We start from the raw sequence: 26492 nt of genomic DNA on the forward strand, positions 1-26492 counted from the left end.
TTCCTCTTGTTTTTCCACTTGTTTTAGAAACTGAAGTCACACAGGTCTCTTTGCCCAGGAAAACATCCCTCTCTACAACCAGCCCCACAAGCAAGTGTGCAGTGTGAGGAGCTCCCACAGCCTTGCTCTACAGAGCTAGCTCCTGTCTCTTCCTTTGAGGTAGGTTGATGCGTCCCCAGGGAGGGACGGTGGCTGCTTGGTCACATCACCAGGGTGGTGTCAGAGAGGCAGCCAGCAGGTCTCTGGTCGGCTCCACCAGTGCACTTGTTGAGAGGTAAGCTCTGAGTAGGGCTGGGCTCCAGGCATCTCGTGAGATCCTCACCAGCTGAAGAGAGGCATGTGCTACAGAAAAAAGGAGACCCTGAGCTTCTTAGGGACAATGAGAAAGGACCAAAAGGACCATGGTGCAATAATCATCTGCCGAATCATGACACATGGAGATAGGGCTGCCAGGCTCATCTACTGCATCTCCCATCCCAGGCAGCACCACTCACCCCAACTGGTATCCCAATATCAGTGTGACTTCAGGGTCACAGCTTCATCTCCCTGTCTGTGTGTAAACCCAGCTCCACCCTGGCCTCAGCACAGGAACAGAGATGTCCTTTCCCCTTAGCACTAGAGACCAGGGATGTGCCTCCCCTTCACTTTGGCTCACCTAAACAAACTCCAGTCCTCCAAGTCTGCAGGAAGCTGTCAGCAGCCCAGCTTTGCTCGGGGAAGCTGGGAGCTTCAATAGACCTGGAGGCCTCACTGTTTCCCCAGTCAGTGCTGCAGCTGAGAGCCTCTGCTCACTGTTAACCACATCAGTGCCCACAGAAGTGATACAGGTTCCTATGTGGGGAATATCTTGTCAGCATGTTCTGATCATGACAGCTCCAAACATCACCTGATCTGGCTGTTCGGAGCTTCATTCCCATCCAAGCTGGGTGTACAGTGCCAAGGAGACATGCCCAGTTGCACAGACATCATGCCAGCCCCATCTGTTGGCTCTCCAGAGAGCAGAGGCTTCAGAGCCTGCAAACCAACCTGCTTCTCTCCCCTTAAATAAAACTGTGTTTCTGGGCCACCAGTTCTCTACCAGGACACCAGTCCTAAAGCCACGCTATGAACACCATGAACATCACAGCCAGTGCAAACTCACCCCAGTCTGCCCAGTTCCAGTTTGCTGAAGCTGTTCGATTGAATGCTACTCGTCTGGAGGAAGAATGACTTTGACAATGACCACTGTGGGAGGAGAGAAAGACAACAGAATGACTATTTAAGTCGTGGCAAAAATCCCTCAAGCCTGCTGTGCTTTGCCACAGACTGCCCTAGAGATCTTCAGCTAGAGCTGCCTCACTGCTGTGCATTGTCACTGCCACCAGACTGTTCCCAGAATAGCAAACAGAGCAATCTTTGCTCTCTGCCTAATGAATCCCTCTGCTGAAAGTGGGAGTAGAGCATCTCGAGGTCAAAACAGTAGGTTTCTTTCAGAGGATCATTCTATTGTAAGGCACGGGAGTGACAGAGAGAGATGACTCCCTTGTAGAGGGGAACAATGGGCAGGACAAGTGCCAAATATGTAGGGCTGTGCCCAGTGCACCCAAGGATATTCAGATGCAAAATACTTGCAGATCTGATATACTGTTCATGATTTCATGTTTGTGGGAAATAGGGCAGCATGGGTTTTTCCACACTCTTTGAGGCCTTGGCAAAGAGGGAAGAAGGCAAACAGGTAAGACAGGAGTCAGAGGAAGGAGAACAAGCAGGCTCTCTACCCAGCTCTGTGCAGGTAAACAAACATCTCTGCCTACCTTACCCACAGTTATACGCACCATCTGGGCCAAATCTGTCCCTGCCCCAGTGTGGTACCCTTTGACACACCAGTTCTTCAGTAGCTCCAGACCTGGGAAGTGACAGAAAACAGGAAGTGAGAACGAACAGTCAGGTTTACAGAGAGTTAAGCCTTCCCAGTTCAGGGCATGCAAATATGCTGCACTGACCACGCAGAACATGCTATGCAATAACTACTTGAACACGTGCTTGAGCGCCAGCAAACACGGGGTAAATCAAGGGCGTTCACCCTTTGTACGAGCAAACATCAGTGCGTGGGCTGCTGCAGTGCTTGCCTTCCTCCCAGGGAGCCAAGACATTCCTTGCAGCAGGCTAAGTGAAACAGGGAAACTGGGGCAACACAGGATTTGCCAAATTAGACCAGATTGGCTGTCCCCCTGAGCCCGGTGCCTGCCAACAGCAGCGCCTGATTTGGGCTGCACAGGTGAAAGTTCCCACAGTGCAAATGTAGAGCAGCTTTGCTGTCATCAACCCCTTTCCCAGAGGAGGGCAGCTCAGGTAACCTCCTCCTTGCACAGCACTGATCAGCTGCAGCATCCCAGTGCATCATCTCCTCCCTCCTCATCCAGAGCTCGACATGGGCTGAGACTTCATCCCTGAGGGAGTGCAAGACTAGCACAGGCCAATCTCATCGCTGGTGTGACTGGAAGGGACCATTCTTCTCACCACACACAAGACGTGGTGCTCCAGAGTATGGCAAGGTCATCTTGAAGCAGAGCCATGTGTTCAACTGCACTGAACAGGCTCCACTTCCTCCAGCTTAATCCTCCAGCTAGCTTCCTGCTAGCTGTCCCCACTACAGCCAAGCACCCTGCTCTTGGCCAACCCAGAAATACTGAGAAATCCAGGACTACTTCCATCCTGTTTTCTTATTTAAGAGCCTTAGGATCATAGCAGAAGGCTAGGGTGGCTTGAGAATTAAAAACCAGAAGAGCAATGGCTAGGAACTTGATGCTGTCCAGCTGAGATTATAGGATACCAGGAGAAATCCTTGCTGTCCAAGGCCTGTTCCTTGGTGGTCTTTCTGCAAGTCCCAGAACCTTGTAAAAAAAAACCCCTACACACTGGGGGCTGAGGGGAGCAGGGCAGCTTGGATGCCTTGTCCTGGGTCTGTGCACCAGCCTGGGCTTTGCATCTTGCTGGCTAGGGAAAGATGAGTGCTGCATGGAATACAGGGGAACAGGAAGGGGACAGGGGGAGGATGGGTTCCAATCAGAGCTAAAGAGCAAGGATAGGATAGAGCAAATCTACTCTCTTGGCTTCTTTGGGGAAGCTGGAGCACTGAACCAGGACCCTTGCCTGAGCGGCAAAGTTCAGGGCAGCACTTCAGTGAGAACGATGACAGAATCTTTCTTCCAGTTGATGGGAGATCATCCAACAAAGATACTAGCAAGGCAAAGGATGACACATGCTGACAGCACAGCCAGAGAAGGCTATGATGTTACCATCTCTCTGTGAAAGATTGTTACTGACCCCTTTGATATTTGCTTTAACACCAGTGAAAAGTGACAAGAGCATTTTTCTTCTTTCTCTCCTTGATAGCCAGGTGAGGAGTACACATACAGTCACTGCAGTGGAGGGCCAGCTCCTCCAGAAACCTCTCCATCTAGACCAGACATTGGATGGAAAGCCCTGAGCCAGTCTCTTTTAATTTTCTCTAACCCTTCATGCTAGACTTCATTGACTCTCTCTCCCAAACAGCTTCCACTGCTGCCCTGATAGAGACAACCTGGGTGAGAAGGAATTGGTCCAGTGCAGCTATGCATTGTTAAAGGGAAATTTTTTTATTAAAATACAGAGTTGTGTCCTGAAAGGATGGAAATGTTAGCTAGATTTCTAGTGTTTAGGAAAAATTTCCATCTGTACGCTGTTTTTCTTCAATTAGAAAGCTGCAGGAGACCAGGGAATAGGCCCAATTTTTCCTTCACAGATCACCTGTCAGGAGCAAAGCTCAGCAACTCCAGCTGTTTCTCCCTCAAAAGAGAGCAGAGGAACACAGTAAGAAACCAGAGCTACAGGCTGAAGACAAAATCTCAGTCTGCTTCATGCCCAGGGCACCTAGAAGTGCTGCTGCTGTGTGTACCACAACAGTCATCAGCTCCCATGAAATTAGAATAAGCTTTTTGTGATATTTGAAGCAGTCTAGGAAGGTAACACATTTCCTAGGGGTTAGTATGCAGGCAGGCAGCTCCCCCTCAACATGCATAGCTCAGAAGTCTCCCACGATTGCTGGCAGGCAGCCTGCCTGAGTCAGGTGGCTGTGCCAGGCTTTAGGAGGCCAGTTACCTTTGTGTCTATTCAAGTAGTATTTGAGCTCCCACTGGGTCACCAGGATGTTAAAGTAACGAGGCTGCTCGAAGAAGCGCAGGTACCGCATAGAGATGTGGCTGGGGAACACCCGCTCGAACTGCCCACGTCGCGAATACTCATCCTCTGTCTCCACCAGGATGCGAACATCATCTGGAGTCAGGATGTCCAAGACAGAAGAATAAAAATCCTGCAGACAAAAGCAACCCAAGGTCAGGGAAAGCATCTCTCAAGCAGAGGTCTCCACGTGTCTGCGATCTTTGGGATACAGGCCACATGGAAACTGAAGGAATCTAGGTTCAGTGGTGACACCAACACTGCACAGAACTGAAGAGAACCCCAATTCTGCAGCCCAGCCTCTCTTAAACACACTGCCAGCAGGCACACAAGGCCAGTGGCTCTAGTAACCTGCATGGGGTCAGCTGGCAAAGGCTGTTAAGAGCTGCACAGATACATAAGGAGGAACAGGCAGTGCTCAGACTCTGGGGACTGGTGGGTAATGTGCCCCTTTAGCACACACCTATTTTAATGTACAGATGAGTCAGTGAGACAGTGGCTTAAGCAAGCTCAATTTATTTCCGACCAACTGTCTTGTAACCCACTGGAGCCCAAGTGCGCCCCATCATCTGGCTGACCCCAGAGAAGAGCACAATCTGAAAACGGACAAGGGACAGACTTGTGGGACTGGCTGGGACATGGGCTTGGCATGATGGTGCAAGTAACAGGGGAGGTTGTTTTGTACCTGGTCAGGTATCTTCTGCATCAAGTAATAGGCCTTCTTCATCTTCTCTGCTCTGAAATGCTCAGATACTGGCTTGGGCTTCTCCTTCAAAGCATTGCCCAGACTGAGGACACAAGAGAGGCAATAGAGCATTTAAGTGGAGAAGACAAAGTCCTGTCATGGCAGAGCTGCTCCCAGCAACTTCTGAGAGAGTAATGACACCCTCATGAAAATGCCATGGAGGAGAGAACACTTTCTCCAAGGATTTCACTAGTTCTGAGATCAGTGATGCATCCACGGCCTTGTGCATCAGCACAGAACCCAGGAAGGATGTGGGCTGGGAAACTGGGAGGGCTCTGCCAGCTCCTCACTAAGGCATTTCAGTGTTCCTTCACCCAAAAGATAAGCCATCACCTCACACTCACATAGGATGCAAGAGGGTCAAAGATACACCATGACCTGATTCACAGCACATGAAGCCTGGTGGGATCTCGTGTGTACATCCCACTTGGAACACAGCTTCCTAACTGCAAGCACAGGCATGGGGGTACAAGTACTCAGTACTGGTACTGTACAAGGAAGAAGAGAACTCTTAGATCAAAAACTTCCTCTGGCAATATCCAAATACTCTCAGGACACAAATTCAGACACATGCCATGGGAAGTCCTGGCCTTCTGTACTATCTGACCAGCAACCATCTATTCTAAGCACCAACTGAACCATTTGCGGACGCCAGAATCCGGGAGATACTTGTCGAAAACCTTTTAACCCATCTATCAACAGCTTTTTTGTTCTGCTGCTGCAAAATTTATTAGTTGTGTGCAGATCCAAACAGAAAGAGCAAAACCTTGAGTGTGCTGCATGGTGCTTGGGTAACATACAGATCTGGAATTCTGCCCACATGTGGATAACCCCTTCATATGCTTCCCAGGGCAGGAGATACAGTTAAACAAGCTTGCCCCGGGATGCAAGAAATCTGGTAATGCATCATCTGAACCATGTTAAGGATCCGCTTAATCCCCTGCAGGTCCCTCTGAGGACACCTGCCCTTCAGCACTTCCACTGGAAGTGGCAAACCAGCGTGTGATCAAAGCACCGCAGACGAGCTGGTGAGAGCACCCCATCTGGAACAGGCCCATGTTCCAAGCTTCTCCACTAAAGGCACAGGGCACTCAGAGGGCAAGAGTCCCATGTTTTGGCATGCCCACACATCACTGCATGCTGGTGCTTAACCCAGCAAGCTGATCCTTCAGTGACATACAGCCAGCAGCCACTCTGCTGCAGGGAACAGACTGGTTTCCTTTCAGCCTTTAGGTTTGAAACCAGGATAAGCCCTAGCTGTAGTGAAACACAGAAGGATTAGGGGCCTGGCTGGACACATACCCAGGAATTAGCATTCTGCACAAAACAGTCATGTTAGCTGCAAAGTAATACTGTGCACACCTCCACCTATAGGCTGGCAGCATGTGCCACCTGCAGTCCTGCCTAAAGAACTGATAACTCCAGCATTTGCAAAATAACAGGTGCTCCTCTTGCTCCAGGCAGCAGCATGTCAGTTCTGTTAAGTCAGAGGGTAAGTGGATCCAACCCCAACAGAGCCAGCCAGTTCTCCAAGCAAACAGAGAAGCAGTGAGACCTAGCATCGTATTAGCTCTGGCAGGGGAAGGACGAGAGAGAACGACTTGATTAACTGCAGAGCAAGCACAAATTACATTGGCCTCACTTCCAACTATGGACCCGCAGAGAGGGCATAAATCCTTCTGCCTTGAAGAGACCAGAGGAACCAGATACTCAGGCAATGAGGCAAGTTTTTTGGACCCATAGCTGAAGCACCAGCAAGCACAGGCTCTCAACAGCTAGAAGCCAGCATTTGCTGGGCTCCAAGCAGCCCCCAAGATGAAATCCCGCAAGAAAAAAGCCTGCTTCTCTGACAGAGAAGGGGGCTGACCTGCAGGTAGAGCCACTTCTTATCTGTGTCCGTGAGGCCACACTGTCCATGCTGGGCAAAACAAAGCCAGCGAGGTTGAGGAGGTCCCGAATCATCTGGCCCTTGATGCTCACATCCAGTGGGGAGTTGGAGTGGAGGCTGCAGAGAAGAAACATCACAGCAGCCTGAGTGCTAGAATAGAGGTGTTGAGCCCCATGGCCCCGAGTGCAATCTCTGGGTTATTACTGACTGAGATACAAACACCAGCCTGTCCCTTGTCTCATCAAACCAGCCGTAAGACACTGAGAGAAAAATCCTGACAACAGCTCTTTGAAGGGGGGGCTTCCAATCAGAAATAGTTAATTTTTCCATCTCTTCCCAGGTTTGCTAGAAATAGATAAGTCCATCCCCAGAGCCCTGTGTTGGACCATGGCTCTGTGTACAGCTCATGCCCACCCACTCTCGCAGACAGGAGGGGCCATGCTCAGTTACACTGCAGCTCCCAGCCCTGCCTGCACAGCCGGCACCACAAGGCCGGGTGCCGTCAGGAAGCAAAGAATGGTGCACGAGGCAGTGGAACTGCTGATTGCTTCTGCCCACGCAAAGAAATCTCTGCCATCACCCGTTCTGTACAAGACACATCCCTCCTTGGCCTTCCTTTTTTAACATATTCTTCCCTGGCTCTAGCTGGAGCATGCCCAGCAAAGCTTTCTGAACTGCAGATGAATGTTGCTTTCACAGACAGGGAGTGCTTTGGTTCCTGCAATCTGGAGAGAGAAGCTTCAAAGCCCATGGTCTTTCAGCACAGGCTGCAGGGGACATCACAAGCCAAACTCACTTTTTAGTAAAAGAAAGGCCATTATCCACTCTGCTGTGGCTCAGAATATGCTTTACCTTGGGGAAATGTTGACTTCTAAGATCCAGGGCTTGAGGTTTTCATCCAGCATGATATCAAACCCAAACAGCTCATGGCAACAATACGGTCGGCGCACGTACATCTTCACCAGGCTGTTCACATAGGGCTCAGAACTGCAAGCCAAGAAAAGAATGCTTGTTTCCAACAGTCAGACAGCAGAGCTCTGGCTGATCACAGCACATGCTGACAGTTCTGGAAGCATAATGCAGCCACGTGCTGCGGGAGCGGGTGGGCTGAGGGACCAACACGGGCCTGTGAGTTGCTGCGGCTTCATCACATATGGATCCAGCACTGCATCCTGAGCATCCCTGCTCTGTCAGGTAGCATCCACCTCTAAATACAGGATTCATCCTGCACCAGGGACCATTCTCTCAGGCTCCCAGGCAAAGCAGGGGAGAGGGCAGCAAGCTGGGCAATTCTGGGTACACCGCACCTTCTTGGCCTTCAGGCAGGTCAGGGAAATGTAAGGTCTGTTTACCCACTGCAGCTACTGCAGCAGAAGCATAAGTAACAGGATGAAAGGAGGATCCACAGAGAAATACTGAAGCCAACAGCAGTGATACCATTTCAATTAAGAGCAAAAGGACCAGGCTGAGAAGGGACAGGACAGTCAAAGGGGACAGGGTGCACCTCACAGAGACACAGAGCAAGGGGTGCCAAGACTCACGCAATGATGGTTTTGATAACGATGTCCTTAATCTTCTCCCAGATGGCCTCACTGTTAACTCCCTTCTGGGTCAGGTAACTCCAGAGAGCTTTGAGTGCCCTGGGAGAAAGAAAGCAAAGGAGGTAGCTCTGTAGCCCCTTGCTGGTGGTGGCAAAAGCAACAGAGGGGAACCCTGACAGCACTGTTCCCCAGCATGGCAATCCTCCTGACATTCTCAAGCCTCTCAGTTCCCGGTTGCTGCTCTCCCCAGCCTGGCCCCTGGTCTTGAAGGCCCAAGCTACTAGGAACATGAATCTGTCATAGACTTCTCTCAGAACAGTCCCAAATTAGCACATGAGCTAGGTAAGTCAGGCCCAGATCTTCTCTTCCCTCCCCCTCCAGGTCCTCAGCAAACCTCCCCTTCCTGCAGGCCTTCCCCCGCAGCACTGCAAAGCGGCTCAGCAGGAATCCAACAAGACCCCAAAAATGTTTTAGCTAAAGCCACTTCACTGGGGCTTCAGGGATGAAAAACATTTCTGAAAAATGACGGTAACAAGATGGTATGGGGGAGCATCTATGCTTTTACAGGAGTTTCCCACACCACACTGAGTGCTGCAAGCTACCCTGCCACTGAGCCAAGGATGCTCAGATATTTCTCAAGTGAGACCATGTGGCTAACGGCCAGGAATCCAAAGGTCACGCTTCCTGCATACAAGATGGAGTGGATTACAGCCACACTTCTTTAACATAGGAGCAGCCAGCTTTGACTGCATGCAAGTATGGAAAACCCACACAATCCCACCCCCACGCAATTATGACTGCTGAGAAGCAGCAGACCCTGCTAAAAGTCCCAGTGGAGGAAGAGACCACTGTGTAGCAAGTCCAGGTCTAAGCAAACTGACCACAGCAAAACACCTTCTTCAATTCCCCTTGAAGTGCAGCAGCCCTGCCCAGGCTGAGAACTGAGAACTCTATCCTGCACTATTTTTAAAAGGGTTCAAACACACCATGGAATCAGAGACAAGTTCCTGGGGCTTGCATCCATTCACCCATGGGACGGCAAGGAATGGGAACTCCTGCAAGATTGCAGCCCTCCTCCCAAGGGCTTAGAAATGGCACCACTGCTCCTATTCCCACCAAGTAGCACATAAATTAACAGTTCTGAACCAGGGCTGTCCCCTTCTCTGCCTCCACAGAGAAGTCAAGAGTGAGATGGGCAGAAACTCCCATCTAGCCAATTTAAGCATCACCCATTCAATTTCTAACAAAAACCAATCAGATTCTGCTTTAACCACATCCCATCACCCCCACCATAGGGGAAGGGGATGAATGAGCAGAGATGAGTGCAGCGTTGGAAGCAGGGAACAGCACAGACATAGGCAGGATGAACAGCAACTACAGCTCAAGCAGCAGTGGACAGGATGAGTCACAAGCCAAGGAGACCATCTGGATTCCATTGACACTAACTCATGCTAAAATCACTCTGCTCTTTCAGTTTCCCAAATGGGAGCTGATGTTACAGAAAGCAAGTTCAAGTTTTGGGTAAGAATACGGAAGAAAGTCTGACTTAACACTAAATAGAAAGAGCTACCTTGTACCCTAAAAGCAGCACCTACCATTTGTGTCCCTGACAAGCAGTCTCATCCGAGTTGGACTTGTACTCTGTGTTTTTCTTATTCACACTGTAGTTGGTCAAGTGCATGAACTTGTTGCTGAGGCTGTCCATTGAGGAAGAGTACCTGGTGGAGGCAAGAGGAGCACAAGCAGTCCAAGACTGAAGTGGCTGTCCCCAGGGCCATGAGGCAGGCAGACTCTTTCCTCATCTCAGACCACTCTCAGCCACTCACCAGCCCTGCTGCCTGGAGCTCTCTGTCCCCACAGGCTCAGAGCTAATGGAACAAATCATGGGACAGAACAGGCTGCCTTGGGACAGCGGAATGCAATCCCACCCTCACAGCATGTCCTCAAGAAATAAAAGCCAGAGCATCAATGAGCGGAAGCCCTGATGGAACTGCAGCAGCCTGAGGCAATACAATAAAAACTGGAAGAAACATCTCAGTTTCTGGTGTGCCAGCTTTTAAGCAGAATGAAGCACAATGTATTTCAAGAACTGCTTCACACTGAGCTGATCTTTCATTGGGAAGGTTGGAGGTAGGCAGCATCATCTCACATTCCCTTTCAAAAGTCACCTGCAGCGACCCCGTGTGTTTCCATGCTGCTTCTTAAGCAAGCAAGATACAGCTTTAAGCATCACCCTTATAGGGGATGACTCCCTCCTGCCCTGGCCAAAGCAGGTATCACAGCCACAGATGCCTCAGGGCCAAGGCAGCCCCCAGCACCGCTCTCCCGCACAACCTACTTGCAGCTGGCAAAGCGAACCAATCCATCCTTGAACAGGTAGACCCTAAGGGGATCATAGCAAGTGACGTAAACATAGAGCCTCAGGTCAAACTTCTTCCCGCCAATGAGGTAGGGTTTGTGCAGGTATCTGCAGAGGGAAGTAAGCACATAAGGGTTATGATTTCCTTATGCAGGAACATCTCTAACCCCCAACTCAGAAGGCCTGGCAAAATGAGGGATTGATGCAGAAGCCTTTTTGGACAGTATTTCCAAGTTAATCACATCACAGATAAAATGAGGGAAGGAGCAGCTCTCCCATTCACGAGGAGTTCCTGCAGCACATAAACAATGTTTCCTTCTGCTCGGTTCCATTTTGAAGAGATGTTTTTCAGTTCTAAGGCACAGTAGCTTTTCCACACCCACAACACTGATCTCAACTTTCAAGAACATCTAAAACATGCAGTACACCACAGATGGTTTTGTACAGTGAGCAGAAACAGTTGGATATTTTAATTCAAACCATTTGATTATTCATCCCAGAAGTTCATGATTTTCCATAGGGAAGTTTATCTCTTTGCACGGAAAGTGGACAGGGAGAACAAACAAGCAAACACAGCAGTTCCCTGTCTGCCAAACACTGCAGTTTTCCTGCCCTCACAAGAATCTTCCCAGAAAGCAACCTCAAACCAAAATGAACTATTCCACTTTTCTGCAGAAGGGGAAGGAGATTGAGAACTCTTGTTATTTCAAGAAAATCCTTTGGCTATCATCTACACGCACTGAGGCTCTTACTGAACCATTCTAACTTGCATAAGAACAAATCTTTGACAACTGCCACCTCTTCCCTGGGGCTTCTCTTCCCACTCTGCTTGTGTGAATTGGATAAGGTTTGTCTCCAAACATGCCAAATCCCAGAGTACGGAGCAGTGGGAGCTGGATCACAGCAGAGCTGAAGCTGTTCACCTGCCAGACAGAAGCTCCAAAAAGCTCATGAAACCAATTGTGTCTGAGACCTCAAATATATATATGCAGAGACAGCAGCAATCCAGTAAGCCCAGCTGCAGCTGACAGAGCCAAACTTTCAGCAGCAGGACACCCAGACAGTCTACAGAGAAGTCTCCAGATGCAAATCAGGTACTTCTGCTTTGCCACAGAGCAGCAGGGGCCCAGAACTGGCCAGAGATACAAGACACTAAGAGGTCTCAAGCTGTGTGTCAACCTTGGTTTTATATTCACACACCTCTGTACTAGCAGTGGTCTCCTTTTGGGTAGCTGGCTCCATTTGTGGATGACCTGAATACCAATGCCTCTTGCTGATGCTGGCTGCAAAACACAAACAAGAAAGGATCAGATTATCTCCCCACACCTACAAGAAGACAGAGGATTGAGGTCTGCTTTACACTTACTGGTTTCACAATCCATTTCTGTCGGCTAGCTCCCTCCTCCCATGCTTTCCTGAGTAATTTGATGTCCTGGGGCAGGATGAAGGATTGAGGGAAGAAATTAAACTCCTTTTTCCCACAGCGAGCCTGCATCTTCAACAGGTTGCGCCACAGACGGTCCTTCCTTCCAATTTGAAATGAACCAGGGAAGTGGTTTAGCTAGAAAGGAACACAGATGCTATGAGATCTCTCTGCTTCCCCAACTCCTTGTCCACCCCTTCCTGCTCCCTGGGCAGAGGATACATCCTTTTTTAATACAGTGCAGAGTGACACTCTTTGTTCCCCTCTCAAGATTGCACTCAAACTGATTCCACCTACTCCTGAAGTTTGCAGGGACAAACCACATAGTTTAGAGCATCACAGCTCTCCAGAACAGGCATGTACTTGTTACAGATACCAAGCCTTTGGTCCCTTGCAGGTTCCTCAAGCCATGAGCCACACCTGACTGTTCTGTGATCTGAGTAAGGTACATGCCCTTTGCTGCACTGGCAGGAAGGGCACTGTCCCTACCCCTCAGTTCTGCCAGAAGAAGGGCTGCGTTAAGCAGCAACAACTGAATTTAGAGGAAGCTCACAAAAACCCCCACAATTTGGCCACAGCCTCAGTCTGTACAAGAACCATCCTCATAGCAGAGATACTCATCCAGCTATGCCTGTCTCTTGGACTCCTCTCCCAGTTCTGGAAGGGATACTGCAGGGACAGCCTGCACAGCTAACACCTGGCCCTGAGGAGAGGGGCACCCAAATTGCTTCCAACACACTCTCCATGCACATGAAGGAGGTCAGCTCAAAACATCCCCTACCTTTTGGTGTTCCTTGATGGCTTTGAAGCCGGGGGATTTCATGTGGTGGCCCCAGCAACCCAGCCAGTCATTGCTTTCTGCAGAAAAAACAGAAAAGTCAGTGACCGAGTACCCTGCCACCCATAATGCCCTCTCAACCCACAGCACCCCATCTCCTTGGGCTAGCAGAAGTGTGCCAAGGATGCTGTACAGCACTCATACTCGCTACTGCAAAGCTGCCGAAGCAAGGGCTGTGAGTGGCATCCAGTAAACCAAGTGGGTGATATCCTTGCAAATATACCATTGCAAGGACCTGAAGAGGCACAAGGTCAAAGGAATGCCTTTAATTCCCCAGCATCATGACTTCTCTGCTTTATAGCTGGCAAATGAAGCAGTTGGCTAATGAATGCTGCACTGCAGAGGGACATGTAGGATGTCAAAACTTCTTAGGACTTCCTCTGCCCTCCATGTCTCATTATACCCCTAAAATAGTCTGTGCAGAGGTCTACTGATACATGCAGGAGTCCCATAAATACTTCCAGGAGATAACATTCCAGAGTATGGATCACAGCTGCAAATGCTCAGCACTTCTCCCACACATATCTTCAGTGACAAGAGTCCCAGCCCTGAGAATTCTGGCTATGGTCGGAGAAGATGACTTCCTCCTCAGGACATGGGGACAAGGAGCAGCAGTGCTGGGCCTGGCAGTAGATAAGGACCAGCTTCCTCAGAGTGGCAAGCCAGAACAAAACTGCTTCACACCTGCATCAGCTCCTGACAGCCCAGGAGCAAGTTCTTGTGGTCTCTGCCAGGGACAAGCCAAGAGGCAGATCAGGCCCTGACCTTGAATACTACAGGTCAGACAGGCAAAAATGTGAACCCAATATCCTGCAGTGCCCAGCCTGTATTGCTTCTGCTTTGTTCTTCACAAGCACTCTGCCTTCTTGTGCCCATGGGCTGGAGACAAGGAAGGATGCAATGTTGCCTCCCCCAACTTACTTTTGCTAACTCTGAAGTGGGACCTGCCAATGGTTTGCTTCACTATGTTAGGCGTGACTCTGCACATTTTCCATCGCAGCAGCTTCCTCTGCTCCCAAGGTAGCTTTTCCACTAGGAAGGCAAAAAGTTAAAGACTGAAGGAAAACAAACACAATACTTGGATTTCCTACAGCTGCAAAATTCTTATAGTTTGCCACACACGGACCAGGCCTGTAGACAAGGGTGTGTAGCCCCCATTCCAGAACCATCATGGAGCAGAAGACTGCACAGATGGGGAAGATCCAGGACACTGGAACATTTAGAGGCAGCCTGAGTCATGCTCCAGACAATGGAAGCAGCACAGTTTACTCCAGTCATTTGGATCTCACAGTAGTGCTGGGTCTCCTCATGGGAAGGGTTAAGGGCAGCCACTGCCAGCCTGCTCCAGGCTGTGTGCTGGCACCACTTACTCCCTAATAACGGGCTTGCCACTCTCACCCTATGCGACAACAGACCCTGGCTCACCTGTCTCATCCCGAGTACTGAAGTAGATAGTTGGAGGCACATTAGGGAATAAACTGCAGACAAGAGCTGGTTTGAGCACTTTGTCTTGAGCCTCAGCAGGCTCAGCCAGGCACTCGATGCAATTCCTAGGAAAGATGAAGCAGTAGCAGCAGGCTAAAAGTGAAAAGTAACAAAGGAAGGGGGAAGCTGGAAGGAGCCTTAATCTGGGTATCAGGAATTTGCACCATTGTTGCAATGTGGTGCAAGCAATGGGCACTAAGGTCAGTAACTCGGTCTGCAGCAATGAGGGGGTGAGCCTGCAATGAATGCACATGCCAAGTAACCACGCTGGGGTTTGTGATTTTCTGGGGCAAGGAGTGGAGTTTTTTATGTGACAAACCCTGTAACCTTGTCCAAGGGAACAGGGGGTGGAGATCATAATACATATGATTTAATTGCAATCCTCATGATTTTGCTGTGTTGCAGGGAAGAGGGATGGAGTTTTACCAATTGTACGTACACCTTACCACAGCAAGCCCCAATACCTGGAAGGAGGGGTAGAATTTGTAATGTTTCTATTAAAGTTGTGATAATGTGAAAAGTAGAGTTTGCAATGAACGTATACTGAAATATATGCCACTGCAGCCAGTGGAAGGAGCCACACCAGAGCAATCCACTAAGGAACAAAGAGCAGCGAAAGAAAAGGAACTACAACACATTATCCCCAATCTCACAGGCCACCCCTTGCCTCACTGAAGGGACTGAATGTAGCCTGTGGCAAAAGGGTTGCAGACCATGATAGGGGAAGAAGAGGTGTTTTCTTGAAGTCCTTGGTTGTTTTTTTCCCTTTCCAGTACTGAAATCAATAAGTAAAACTTTGTTAATTGGCAAAGGATTATATTGGTTAACATTCTCTGGCACAAAACTGGTTTTGTCCACAACAAACTGAAGGCAGGAGACAGCTGCAAAGGTTTCAAGCCCAGGCCCACACACAGCCTGCACAAAGAAGTGGTCAACATCCCTCTGTCCTTGCTGCAAGAGGCATTTGGCCCAAGCACTGCTGCCCCCAGAGGCCAACCAGACACATCCTGCCAGAAACAGCTGCTGGGCCAGTTTGCATCATCTCAGCAGGACTTTCACAACCACATGTGCACACCCAGAGCCCTGTAGCACCCTAAGGCTCAGAAAGCCTTGCTTGCCTCCCAGATTAGCGATGACACGATGGGAAGCAGCAAGTTGTCAGACAGACAACAAAGCCTGAGGCAGCCCTGGTGCAAGACCAGCTCCCACTGCTAGATGGGCAAAAAGAGGTCCAACGAAGGCCAGCCAAGAGTCAGGAAGGAAGGGCTCAGATGACCGCAGGCTGACCAATCCTCCCAAAAGATTCTCCCAAAAGCTACAGAAAAACCCAGGCTTCAGTACTTGTTTCTAGGATGCTATGCTGAGACACAAAACTCCAAGGAGCTTTTGCAATCTCTGGCCCAGGACACCTCCACTCTGCTTCATCTGCCAGGCAATGACTTTGCAAGAGTACAATTTAATCCAGTAAACCTAACTGAGCAACTGGCAGTGCCAGTGAAATTAAGACCCCTGTTTTGCTGAAGTAGATGCACCCTTAGCACTTTACAGGCTGCTGCCTGTAGCAAGAGAGGTAGTTCTAGTCTGCAGGGTAGCAAGAAAACTCACTTTGGCTGGGACATCTGTTCCTACCTTCAGTCCTTTACCCCACATGCTACCGTCTCCTCTGTCACCATGGAGGGCAAAGATGACGGAATCACAGAATATGCTGATTTGGAAGGGACCCACAAGCATCATCGAGTCCAACTCCCTGCCCTGCACAGGGTCATGCCCAAGAATCACACCATGTGCCTGAGAGCATTGTCCAAATGTTTTCCGAACCGTCAGGCTTGGTGCTGTGACCACTTCCAAAGAAGCCTGTTCCAGTGCTCAGCCACCCTTTGGGTGAAGAATCTTTTTCTAACAGCCAGTCTAAACCTCCCTTGACACAACTTCAGGCCATTCCCTCAGGTCCTGGGACAAGTCTGCACAAATATGCCAAGCTCAATGCACTGTTTACAGCTACTAACCTGGATACAGGAGTCACAGAGCCACTGGATGACTCATCAGCATCAGAGGAAGCATCCGAGTCACCTGCAGGAGTGAACAAATTCAAGTTTTGTCTCCATGAGGAGTGAATGCACACAGAGTTAGGGAGGGAAGAGAGAAAACAAATGCTCCAGGGGAAAGAACGTTCCAAATGCCCCAAATCCTTGGATCCTGGCTTTTGCCCACCAACTGGTGTCATAAAAAACAGGGAAGGGAGCAGAGCTGACAGCCCTGCACTGAGAGGAGATGGGTAAGTTCTGGAGAAGGACAGTGGTGAGCCCTAGCTTGCTCCCCAAAGGAACCGATTCAGTTCCTCCTTGCTGTTACAGCACTTTTGGGTTCAGCACATTCTGAAATGACAGCATGAATGTAAGACAGGAGGGCAGCTCTGCTCACCCCCAGCTCCCAGACAGCTCCTGCACTCCCCACATTGAGGCATGGAGCACAGCCTTCCCTGGGGAACCAGCACTCACTGTCCTCATACTCCTCTTGACTGCAGCTCTCATCCAGGCCATCAGGAAGTTCTTCCTCTGCTTCATCATGGGGATGGCTCGGCTCCAGCAGTGACTTCTCAGCAGTAGCACTGGGACAAAGGACATCACATCAAAAGGAACGCCACATGGTTTCTGGGGCCAAAAACCCAGTAGCCCATGAGGCAGCATGAGATAATGTGGGCAGGGGAATGAGGGCACTGTCCTCTCCAGTGCTGAGAGCACTCACCCCAAGCTAGCAAGATGGAGAGGCCCCAGACCATGCTGACAAGGAACGTGTTCCAGAACAGCTAGAAAGAAGAGGAACAAGGGCACCCTTCTCCCAGCAGGAGAGCAGGAGTTCCACATCCTCACACCCTCCCTATCCTCTATTAGCTGTGGTCTTTTATGAACCCATGTCTCTGACTAGGAAGGCCTGGCTCAACAGCAGGCTTCATTCAACACATGTGCAAAGCTTACCACTGCAGGCAGGGCCCCCTGACTGAGGAGAACAAACTAGAAATCCCACACAGCAATTCCATGCTGTGGTTGAAGGCAAAGGTGGAATGCCTTAGAGCCATCCTGAGTGCCTGCGTCAAGCTGGGGATTGCAGGAAGGCAACCCACCCACCAGGATGCAGCAGCTGGGTTTTGCTCATGGACACAGCCCATGGTTATCCTTATGGCCACCCCGTATTGCCCACGGTGCTTCCTCTCCCAACACATGCAAACACAACCACCAGCCCAGCACATCCTGCCATAACCTCCCTCCTCCTCCTGCCTCTACTTACTTAAGCTTTCCTGGGACCACAGCCTGGGCCTGCTTCTCCTCTTTCTCCAGTTGGATGGTGGACACCTGTGCTGCCACTTCAGAGATGGCAGACGAGTGCAAAGGCTCTGTTTTCACCACCCGGTCCCCAGCACACTGAGGGCTCAGCACACCCATGGGACGGCAGCCAGTGCTGCAGTCGGGAGCGCCAGCACCCGAGGCCAAGGAATGGGGGCTGATCTGCTTAGTGTGGGCAATGGCCCCACAGGTACCTGTAAGGCTCGAGTTACTGTTAAGGCGATGGCTCCCCAGCTCCAAGTTCAGGGGAGTAATGCTTTCTTTCCGGGTGATCTGCGCTCCGACATGCTGCCTCCTCCTGCTGTTCCAGTTGGACAGGCTGCCCACATTCATAAGGCCAGAACTTTCGACTTGGCACCCAAAGCCTTTGCCTGTGGCAGCCTGACTAGGTAGCTGCTGCACAGCCTTCAAGAGGCTCTTCTCCGGTTCTTTCTCTTTTGAGCTGTGAAGTCTCCCCTTAGCGTCCTCCCACGAGCACTGGTCCTTCCTGAGGATCACACTGCTTGGAACAGGGGTAAGGGAGGGGATTGTGTTTTGTTCTGACACAAGGTTGCCGTTCATCACTGCTCTGTTGATCAGGCTGCTAGGGAAGTTGTCTCTAGTGCCCCCAGTGTCCCCAGAGTGGGACTGTGAAGCAGCAGGAAAACTCTGGGTGTTTTCCACCTTTTTAATCTTCAGTGACTGCAGAAAAGGCACTTTAGCACTGCTTGGCCGTAGGAAGGAGCTGTTACTGAGCACTGGTCTACAGGAGCTGGCAGCCTGCTGACCTGAGCTGAGGGCAGAGCCTTTGACCCCAGCCCCAGGACGCTCCTCTGCCAGCAGGCAGGGCTCCATCAGCATGGAAGACATCACCCTTCCCGTGACAGAGCCAGTGTCTGGAGGGCTGCAGAGGGTGTCTTCAGTGGGCTGCACATGGCATAGCGATGGTGAACGCAAGAAGCAGGATTGCTGCAGAGGGATCCCCGAGGGCAGCAGCATGCGATCCTGGAAAGCACTCACATATCTCTTCTCTAAATTCCAGACGGGTTTTGCCTGCTGCTGAGCGAGCCGCCAGGTCCAGCACGGTTGAGGTCTTTCTGCCAGAAGGGTGCCTGACGCCAGCCCAATGCTCTTCTGCTGTTTGGGGCCCAGATTAGCATGGTCTGGTCCTGCAGACGCCATGTAGAGCCATAGCACGTGAGGCACATGCACATCAGTCATCTACAGAAGCATCTCTGCTGGTCTGAAACAAGAGGACAGCATGAAAGACACTGTTGCCCTATCAGGGCACAGCACCCAGCCCAATGCCACATGAGGAAAGCAGGGTGAGCTGCTTTTCCTGCAGGATGAAAAACACATCTCCCATCTACTGAGCTCACCAAGAGCCTCCTAAGACCAAGTAAAAGAACAGCTGGCATCTCACATGAAACCAGAGGATGCAAAGAAAAATGTAGAGAGGGCCATCTGCAGGAAAGCTTGTACCCTGTAAACACACGGGGCTGCCTGACTACCAGCCAGGGCCATGGGGTAGCAGCCCCAGCACAGTAGCCCTGTCTGCAACAAGAGGCTGCCTGCCTGGGACCCACTCCTACAGGTCTGTGTCTCTGACATCAGTCTCCCGACTCACCACAAGCCCCAAAACATCTGCTTATTTTTTGTCCCTGCTCCTTAAAGCTTCAGCTCATAACATTACACAACTAGGCAAGAACCTCAGCCCCTGCTTTTAAAAGGAGCATTTTTTTGTAGAAAAGCTCAGTGAGGGCTAAGGGCATCCTGTAAAGCCCAGGACTGAAAAGGCAGCAAGCAGCAAATGCAGCGCTGTTCTAACATCAACACCTCGGTTTCCAGCAGAGACTGACACTACTGTGCACATACATTTCTCCCCACTGCAGTCCTACAGAAAAGCCTCCTGCAAGGAGCAAACTGGCAGACCACAGAGCTGCAGATATAAGTGTCCTGAATCCTCCTAGAATGAACTATTGCACCATACCTGCAACATCCTCTTGCCTGAGGAGAAGGGAAAAGAGAAAACAAACCACAAGCCAGTTATTGCTTTAACACATGCCTAGAGGGCCCCTGGATACAGCTGCGATAGGAATTTGTATTCCAAGCAGGCTGGCTGGTTCTTCCACCTTCTAGCTCTCACATTCTTGCATGTTTAAAAAAAAAAAAAAAAAGGTATAAAAAGAAGGATAAGGAGCGCATCAACCATCACACTCTTGCTTTTCTTGCAATACACATACGCACTCCTTTCTCACCTGAAAGACAAGCCTCAGATGCAGTAGTTAAAGTGTAGCTTGGAGACCCTGAGGTTGCTCTGTAGCACCATGACAGCAGCTCACACCATCACAGGGCTGGGTCAGACAGACCTACACCTGCCAGATCTTCTCAATCTGTGAATCAGCTCCAGTCTCATGTGCCCCAGAACAGCACATACCAGGTCAGCAGCATCCCAGCCAGAGGATGTAGGAGATGGAACATCCCATGCAGGATCCCATAGGAGCTACACATTCTCAAGGAGAGCTGCTACCCTGCCAAGCTCTGCAAGGAAATATGGAAGGTGCCAAGTCCACTCCATGCCCATAGGGCTGCATTGCTTGTTAGTGCTTGTACAGTCAAGCTGAGAACTCCTGATGAGGACAGGACACCTGCATCCAAGTGGGAGCTGCAGCCCAGAGGGGCTCCAATCTCCAGGGAAGAGAATCTCACAACTGAGATGTACAACACTATTCCACTGCTACCCAGTCTGCCCCCAGCAGCAAACCTGGCTGTGTTGTGACATTCACAGTGATTAGCACAGAGTGAAGAACTGTGGCTCAGATGCCACCACCTGCCCAGCTCAAATTTCCACCAGTAAACAAGGGAGCAAAGCTTGGCTTCCACACACTGCCCCTCAGATGCACCCAGCTCCCAAGCGCACTCAGACCACAAAGTGACCCTAGCACACCAGTGAACGGAGGTGTTAAAGAGCAAATTAAAATTCAAGGAGAATGAAAGTGTTCCTGCCTAGAGAGTCTGTCACTGTGGCATCACATGTGCTGCCAGCTTGGCCATCGCCTGCACTGTCACCCAGCAGTGAATGACCTTGCAAAACCGGCCTGCAGTGAAAGCCATCTGTACCTCATCTCCACCCGGCTTTACAGCTATCAGTGGATCATCCTGCTGTAAAAATAAAAGCGATGTGGCCTAATGAAGCTGTAACAAGGGCTGTGAATCTTACAGTCAGCTTATACACAGGCGTGAAAATGCCAGCAGAAGCCCTGTGTGACCCCGATCAGGAGTAAGTAACAACGGTAGCACAGATGTGACTGACACAGACACGGGGGTACTGCTGACAACTGTGGCTGCCAGGGTGGAGGTCTGGCCATGGCACGGCCTTAGCTAACACTGCCTGAAAACCAGCCCCGCAGTAGCAGACAAGAATGTGCTGAGCTTGCCTCTCTCTGGAGCAGTTTTGTCATGGAGTTGCAGAAGCGTCTGGGCCAGCACAGGGGAGGGGTGTGCTGGAAGCAGCAGCTGCATAAGAAAGTGGTAGGGCCTTTAGTACAGCTTTCAGTTAAGGACTAGGCTGGCCAACAGCTAGTCATCACCCCTGTTTCCCTGTGGAGACACAGGAGCTCAGAGATAGGGGCAGAAGGGGCAGGAAGGATGAAAGGAAGATGCCCCCACAAGGGGCAGGTCAGGATGCATCCAGACTGGCAGTACCAGCCCATACTGCCTGTCCTTCCCGCCATTCACCCTTCTGTCCCACCTCCTGCATGCCAGCACAGCCAACTCTAATGTCCACCTGAAAAGTGTCTCCTATCCTTACTGCAAGGACAGCTTGACAAAGCAGCTGCTGAGCATCCAGGAGATGGAGGGAGGCACCTTCACATGCCAGGCTGCGGTCACAATAGGACAGCAGCTGCCACATCTCTGTGGCTCTGGGCAGGAACAACATCACCTGCCCCACAGTAAATCCCTGCTGGTTACCAGTCAGGGAAGTCTTCCCTTTATCTTTAATTCAGTTGGAGTTTTGGGATGGATAAAGGTCACAGCTTGATGCAATCCCTAGTTCTGCCAATCCAACCCTACGACAAAGGAGCTGGAGTCTGTTCTGCATCTCACAATGGAAATAAAACTACACTCTTGAAATTTTATTGTAGAAATGTGAGCTAGGAAAAGCCCTGGGTGAACTGGCCAGGCTGGAATTCAAACCCAACCCAGTAATTAATGGATCTTGGCTTGGACTTACTGACACACAATACAGAGGCCAAAGCTGTCACTGTTGGAGTGACTGTACAGCTGCACTTGCTTACAATGATTCTGCCAGCACCTTCTATCGCCACACAGGTTGCTCACAAATGTTGGGACATCAGCTGGAGCGCTGCCACAGCCTGTACAAATGTCACGTCACAAGTGCATAGGACCAACACATGCCCCAGCCTCTGTGCACCCCAGGAGCATCAGTCAAAATCCTTTCTTCCAGCCCGAGCCCTGCTGCAGCATGTGCTCCTCCAATGGCAGCGTGGCAGCTCCTCACAGTCCTCTCCCAAACAGGAAAGGACAAGACCTTAAGAGCCCAGATATGCACATCATCCCACTGTTAAAGGAGTTTGGCTGGGGAGGTTATTTTAAACGAAGCTTGGTGACACACTTAAAATAACAAGAGCTTGTAAATGCATGCACCGAAAGCTGACCTGATAATGAATGTGCTGTGAGTCACACGCAGCCCAAAGGAGGAGAGGTTAGACAACTGCAATTGCTATTGTTTTCTATGCCATTGCAAGGTGCATATTCTGTTTTGACAATTAAAAAGGATAACATTTTTTTCTAAATGAGACCTGAGTTCACACCAAGTTCCTCAGTTGCAGCTCTGGGACTTTTGATTAAAGCTTGAACAAGCAAGTTAACAACAACGCAAAACACAGGTTTTAAAACAATATACATTTCAAAATAAGCGTTTGTATCCCTTCAAAAAATTTAAAACTTTGAACAAGATTAACAACATTGATCTGAAACCAACTGAGTGCCTAAAGCTGCTCCAACAGCTGGTAGCTAGGTACAAACTTGTGTTTCAACAGCATATTCAACTTGTGTTTCCACCCCCCTTCCTCCCCTACAGCAGCTCCAAGAAACAAGTGGCCTCAACCGCAGTCACACACCATGCCAAAGCAGTGCCTGAGGCTACCAGCAAGTACAAGCTGAAGAGCAGAGGGTGTTGCTGGCCACAAGTTGTTCATGAGGACAAGACAGCTCAGAGACAGCTTAGCTACCACAGAAATGCTGTTGGTGCAACAGCCTGGTGTGCCGCTTTGCCACAGTTAAGCATCACTGTTCCCTCTCACCTCCAGTGTCATCCTTGCAGAACCACATTCTGTGTGCAAATCCAGAGGATGATAATCAATTTCTGTCCTAATCAAGACACCAAGTTTTTCTTGGCCACTTAGGTCAAAAAAAAAAAAAAAAAAAAAACAACCAAAAAAACCAGTGAGAAATCAACCTCTGTGAGGATGCATCAGCAAATTCCACTTCATCCCAGGATTACATTTGTGCCAGGGTTGCTCATTTCCATTCAATAGCTGTGTGCTGAACTCCACTCCACACTGAACAGAGAAAGTATGAGAAGCGTACGGCTGCCCAAAGAGACCCTTTATGTAAGCAGAGCACTGCCCTGCAAGAGAAAGAGAGTAGCTCCTTGTGTGCTCCCCTTCCCAAGGCGGAGGCAGACCTCAGGGACAACAGGATGCTGGACCAAGCCATGGGAGAGCTGGAATCGAGCCACCACCTCACCCTGTGCTGCAGCAAATGCCTCCCTCCATGCACACACACAGGGTGGGCTGGGGACTGAAGGGTCATGTGTTTGACTTCACAAGGGACTTCCCCACCACTCTAAGGGCATTGAAGCACCGTTGCCAGACTAGGCGAGGAACTCTGGCATAGTTAGGCAGAAAATCCAGGACTGTAGCTTGAGTGCACCAGGGACACCTACAATAAAGGGCTGGCTCAGTGCTCACCCCAGGAGAGCTGTGACCAGACAGTGCAGGGGCCACAGCAAAGGGCAAAGAGCATGGAGTCCCTATTGCTATCAAAGGATATAAACTTTTCTCCCTGGCAGATTCCCCAGGCCCTGAAGCAGACATGCTGCATAGTGACAGCAGACCATGCAGCTCTGTTTCCTCAGCAGTGAAGCTGGCAAGTGCCTGCCCTTCCTCCCACACCTGATTTATACTTTTTCATCACATGGGCTACAGAAGCAGTCCTACTGCAGCATAAACGAGAGTAGAGAAACAAGTCTGGGTAAAAAGCAACAAGCTAAACCATGAGGTGTTTAACAGCCTTTCATCAAGGAGGTCTACAGCCCATTCCTGGAGATCCAAACTGAAGGGACAGCATTTTCAATTGAGCTTCATGATGGGAGAAAAGGTACCGGAGAATTACATGGCAAGACCGGGGAAGAGTTTGGCCACCAGTGTAGGAACTGAGGGCAGTCAGCACAGCTCCATCTGGTCTTAGCAGGCTGGCCTTTAATAGAAAAATTAAAAAGTGGAGGATTTGGAGTGAGTGAAACAACTATAAGACATCAACACATAGCAAGGAGACAAGAATTACCCAATTAGTTCAAAACACATAAATTCTTAGTCCATCCTCTGTTCTTAATACATTTTACTGAAATATATCTGCAATTGGAAGAAAAGATTCCCAGGTTTGTCCTTCAGTATGTGCTGAGGACTCTTCCATGTCTTGACAGGGCTGGGAAAAATTCTTCTGAAGGCACTGCAAAACCCTCACTCCATACAGCAATCTCTCAGAGCTCAGGAGTGGAGAAGAAACAGAGATTCAAGGTGAGAAGCTGCCAAATACTCCCAGACTTGATGTATGGCAGGAACCTGGGAAATGTCAAGGAGTGGCACCCAGCCAGGCTGACACAGCAGCCAAAGCCCCCAGCCTGTGTCAGTGATCTGACATCTCCACGCAGGCACTGTTATCTGGGGATGGTGACATTTGTCCCCTCACCTCCTCTTCGAAATGTGATCCCTGCTGTGCTGAGGATCCGACAACTGAGGTGTGGAAGGGGGCAATTGTGATCAATGAACTTTGCCTAACATGAAACAACTGCAGCAAGAGAGCAACAAAAGGACAGACAAATGCTACTATCTGCTGGGTACAAACAGTAAGAATCATGGAAATACTATTCTATAAAACTATAATACGGCCAACAATCCACTGCAAATTCCCCCAAACTATCCAAGAGTCACAAGACATCATCTGCCCATTCTGTGAGGAGCACACCACAATGAGGAAGACAAGCCTCATCTCAGGGAGTCATGTAGGCAGGGTTTTGATGTGGAGCTGAGGGGCTGAACTGACTCCCATGAGACATCCACAGCCCAGCTGTGAAGGGAGACAGGAGGCTGGTACAGTGCCACAGGGCTTCCCCATGCCTTCACTCCTCATTCCCTGCCCAAACCTGGAGCCATTCAGGAAATAGTCCAGGCTTGTCTCAACTCAGCTCTGCCTTCCACCTTTCAGACTCATCGGCTCGTTTTTACAACACAAGAGCAGCCAAGCCAAGACCTCAATGAAAGGATGAACAGCCAAGATGTCCCAGCACCCCACCTGGGCCTGGTCAATCCCAGCTCCATCCTGATACTCCAAGTACCTTTGGAGAGGCTCTCTGGGGCCGTGGCTGGCTGGGGAGCCAGCTCTTCCTCCCTGCCGCTCGCCCGGGGAACATGCTGTGTCTCATTTCTCCCACTGAAAGCCTTTGAGGCCAGAAGTGCTACCAGGATGCTCTATCCTGGCCCCGGAGCGCCGCCCAGGCCACCAACCCCAGCACGTCTCGCTACAGAGCGCTCCCGACCCACTCCCGCAGCCCCACGGGGCCACAGGGCAAGGCCATGGCGAGCCCCGCGAGAAGGCCCGGGATGGAGCGAGGTGCCTCCTCGGGGCTCGGGCACGGCTATGGGGCGGAGGGGCCGGGGAGGCAGCGAGGGGGCCAAGGGCCCTACGCCCCAGTGGGGGAACTCTGAAGGTGGCACCCGGGGGGACACACGGGGAGCAAAGCCCCGCTCCACAGAGCGGCCCCGCCGTACTCACCGCCCACCCGGGCCCGCCGGACCCGCCGCCGCCGTTACCATGGGGAGCCGGCGGGCCCACGTGACTACAGCTCCCGGCAGCCACCGCGCCACGGGGTGCACCGCCCCCTGGCGGCGCGGCGGAGCCTGGCGGCAGAGCTCAGCCCCGCGACGCGGGCGCGGCACTGGGAGCCGCCGGGAAACAGGCGGTTTCGAAAGGAACGGGCATTTTTTTCCAGGGCCGGATTCCCACGGGGGGCACCCCGGGTAAAGAAGGCCGGGTAGAGTCCCCCTCGAGCGGACAACGCGAGTTCCAAGGAAGGTCCGGCTAGAGTCTGAGGAGGGCGAAGGAGGCGTCGGTGGCGTCCGGGGTGCCCGGGCGTCACCGCCCAGCGCCGGTCTGCGGCTACAGCTGGCTGGGCCCCGCGCGGCCGCGCAGAGCTGCGAGGCGGCGGAGGAGCACCTCGCAGTGCCGGGCAGAATGCGACCGGGGACTGCCACCGGCCAGCGCGGCCAGTCTCTCGGTGGCGTTGAGGGCCAGCAGGACCTGCACAGCCAAGAGAGGGACAGGAGTCACCCACCAGTTTGACCCTTGTCCCCACAACTCCATAGGTCCCCCAAAGGAGCCGAGGTCCCCGT

The 26492-nt window shown here is 50.9% G+C and overlaps 2 protein-coding genes across 8 annotated transcripts in view; both read right to left on the reverse strand.

Annotated features, from left to right (window-relative positions):
• On the reverse strand, positions 1-25960 carry TTLL4 (tubulin tyrosine ligase like 4). Of its 7 annotated transcripts, none has more exons than XM_032114306.1 (19): positions 25876-25960; positions 17762-19039; positions 16975-17084; positions 16483-16546; positions 14417-14541; positions 13913-14023; positions 12935-13011; positions 12097-12291; positions 11931-12013; positions 10710-10838; positions 9967-10089; positions 8372-8470; positions 7683-7817; positions 6810-6947; positions 4883-4985; positions 4120-4330; positions 1815-1885; positions 1142-1224; positions 1-342 (listed from the first exon to the last, which is right to left on the reverse strand). In XM_032114306.1, the coding sequence occupies exons 2-19, from the start codon at positions 19015-19017 to the stop codon at positions 201-203; spliced, it is 3255 nt and encodes a 1084-aa protein (XP_031970197.1). In that variant the 5' UTR covers positions 19018-19039; positions 25876-25960; the 3' UTR covers positions 1-200. The 7 variants fall into 7 exon arrangements, 5 of the variants coding, with proteins under 5 accessions (XP_031970197.1, XP_031970199.1, XP_031970196.1 ...); XM_032114308.1 differs by lacking the exon at positions 25876-25960 and adding an exon at positions 23124-23227; XR_004241238.1 differs by lacking the exon at positions 25876-25960 and adding an exon at positions 656-831 and having other exon boundaries at positions 253-342; positions 17762-22578.
• Positions 23218-26492, reverse strand: part of STK36 (serine/threonine kinase 36) — a 15440-nt gene continuing 12165 nt past the window's right edge. The window contains exon 26 of the mRNA XM_032114304.1: positions 23218-26400. Coding sequence (XP_031970195.1) covers positions 26260-26400 — 141 coding nt within the window. The 3' untranslated portion in view covers positions 23218-26259. The remainder of the gene's footprint in view (positions 26401-26492) is intronic.

The sequence above is a fragment of the Corvus moneduloides genome, chromosome 7, assembly GCF_009650955.1.
Source record: "Corvus moneduloides isolate bCorMon1 chromosome 7, bCorMon1.pri, whole genome shotgun sequence".
Lineage (NCBI taxonomy): Eukaryota > Metazoa > Chordata > Aves > Passeriformes > Corvidae > Corvus > Corvus moneduloides.